At 41.5% G+C, this 2,520-nt stretch overlaps 1 protein-coding gene across 1 annotated transcript in view; it reads left to right on the top strand.

The window, feature by feature from the left end:
* Positions 1 to 1,553, top strand: part of WDFY1 (WD repeat and FYVE domain containing 1) — a gene marked incomplete at its 5' end in the record, with an annotated part of 16,330 nt that extends 14,777 nt beyond the window's left edge. The window contains 2 exons of the mRNA XM_009072107.1: positions 253 to 361; positions 1,087 to 1,553. Coding sequence (XP_009070355.1) covers positions 253 to 361; positions 1,087 to 1,146 — 169 coding nt within the window. The remainder of the gene's footprint in view (positions 1 to 252; positions 362 to 1,086) is intronic.
* Positions 1,554 to 2,520: the final 967 nt, after the last annotated feature.

Raw genomic sequence — 2,520 nt, 5'->3', positions numbered from 1 at the left:
CTGCTCTAGTATTACCATCAGTCAGGCTGCAGAATGCCAGGAAATGTCACACCTCTGTATCTACACAAACAGTGCCTTAACATGACTTGCTAATTTAATTCTGTCCCCTTTAATATGGCACTGCAGTTTTCAGGATTGATTCATTAGTACTTGAGGAACTTAATTTTCTTTGAAGTTTTATTTTGCACCTCTCTAATGATGCCATGAAGCTTCACCTGATGGCTGCCTTTCATTTCAATTGTTCCCCTGCAGCCGTACCTCCTTGGCAACCTTTCATGAAGGAAAACACAACATTTCACACATGTCCATGGACATCTCCAGGGGGCTAATGGTGACTTGTGGGAGCGACAGGATTGTGAAGGTATTCCTGCATCTTTTTCCTGTATCTATTAGAGATATTTAATAGAGAACTAATTTTTGTATATTCTTTCTTCCTTCTGACAACTGTTGCTACAAAGCTCTCTGTTGTGGGCAGCAAGAATTATTTGTGTCAGGCCGTTCTTCCTGCAGCTGAATGAGGAAATGACCTGTAACTCTACTGAGTAGAGTGTAGCTGTTAGAACTCATTGCTGTTGTGTCTCTGAACAAACAAAGCAGGCATCAGCAGCAGGAGAATATACCAGCAGCCTTAAAGACACAGACCTGATGAAATGTGCAGGTGCCTGTACTCTGGGCTCCATGGCTTGGAGCATGGTCACCAAAAGCCCTGGGTGTGAGATAGTGACATGTTGCTCAGACTGATAGAGAATCTTGCTGTGCTGAAGCCCTACATCAGTCATTCATGTCAGAACTGAGACTGGTCCAGTCTGTCCTTGTTTTTCTGTAAGCATGTTTGTAACAAACTGCATAGCAGTTCTTAAAACGGACCTGCAGAGCAATGCTGGAAGACTGCCTTGAGCCACAAGTTTGGCTTTTGGTTTGTAAGGCTGATACAACTATTGACAACATTTTCCTCAAGTACAGTTTAAACATGAATTGTTGCCTTGTGTCCAGGGAGGTGTTTGTTTGCTTCTATGCCTCTTACAGAAAGACCTGTGTTAGGTCTTTGAATAATGCTGTGTAATTCTCCACCATATTCTCTTCCAGATCTGGGACATGACACCAGTAGTTGGTTGCAGCCTTGCAACTGGCTTCTCCTCACGCTGATCTCATACAGGACAGGTTTATGCACCTTATGTACAGCAATATGCACCGAATGAATGGAATCCTCCTTAAGAATATAACCGCAAACACTGGTTGTTTGATTCTTCTCCTGCTGCTGTTCCAGGATGGACAGTCACCTCTGTAGAGCACAGCTTTTCTGTTGGGCTCACCAGGAATCAACTTGGTGCAGAAGTGCAGTGTCGCAGCCTCTGGGACTAACAAAAAATGGCTTTACCTGCAATACCTTGATGAAAGGACCTGTTGTTTGTCAGTTTACATATGTAGTGTTAACAATGTGCTATCTCTGCTGATATATCTTGTACAGATACCTTGTAGCTAAACCATTATCAGAGTATAAAATGAGTGTAGTAAATTCAATTTGTGCAAATAACTTATTCTCTCTTCCAAAAAAAAAAAAAAGCGGTTCTGTTGCAAAACTTTTGAGCAGTCACTGTCCAAACTGCCTCCAAAAGGTGTGTTGGTTATTCCTATGGAAGGAGGAGATACTTCAAAGTGGCAGGTAGCTTCTTTCAGATGAGATAGCGAGAGAACCTTTGATCACACAAGATTTCCTTTATTGGCTTTCTTGTAGTGTTTGTCTTCAAGTTCAGTTGTTAGTGAAATCACTTTTGTGGAACAGCTGTTCTGTCTAGGTAGCTGGTGAGTCTTCGAGCAATCCTGGGCTCCTTATGTAGTGTTTTAGCATAGCTAATAAACCTCTGTAGTTCTAATGAAAATGTGCAGCCCAGCTGCTCTAAAGACAGGCCGTGGGTATGAGCCATGTGCTTTGACACCTCTGTGATGCTGTTAGAATGGGAAGCTGAGCAAATCTGCCTTGTTAAAGGTAATGGCTAAGAAAAAATTGCCAGCTAAATTTTAGAGACTTTTTCCTGTGGAAAGGCTGATGTTTCTTTAATGTTATGGAACCTGTCTCTGCTAAAGTGCAGCATAAATTCAAATACTGTCTTGGTGTTGGTTAAAACAGATAAATACTGAGCAATAATTATTGAGGTACAGAACAGTTCCTTTTTTCCCCCTGCACCTAGGTCTGTTAATCCTGAGGTATCTATATTGATCCTTTCCTGTTGCAAAGCTGAGAAGTATGAAGAAGAGCTGGGAGGCTTTTATGGCTGTGCAGTTGGCACATACAGGAAATAACTAGTGATATATTGTCAATAAACTGCTCTGTCAGTTGAATGAATCTCCTACATCTGAACACTGCAAAGAGAATTTATTTTGAAACCTAAGGTAATATGTCACAGAGTTTAAGCTGGGAGCTGTTTAGTTTTGTCTGAAAACATGCATATGTGTGAGGACAAAAAACATGGGTAGGTCTTCTGGCCTTGGAATAGGTGATGCTGCACAATTAGCAAAGGT

The sequence above is a fragment of the Acanthisitta chloris genome, unplaced genomic scaffold (assembly GCF_000695815.1).
Source record: "Acanthisitta chloris isolate BGI_N310 unplaced genomic scaffold, ASM69581v1 scaffold4343, whole genome shotgun sequence".
NCBI classification, from domain to species: domain Eukaryota; kingdom Metazoa; phylum Chordata; class Aves; order Passeriformes; family Acanthisittidae; genus Acanthisitta; species Acanthisitta chloris.
This window is presented reverse-complemented; position numbering and strand designations above follow the sequence as displayed.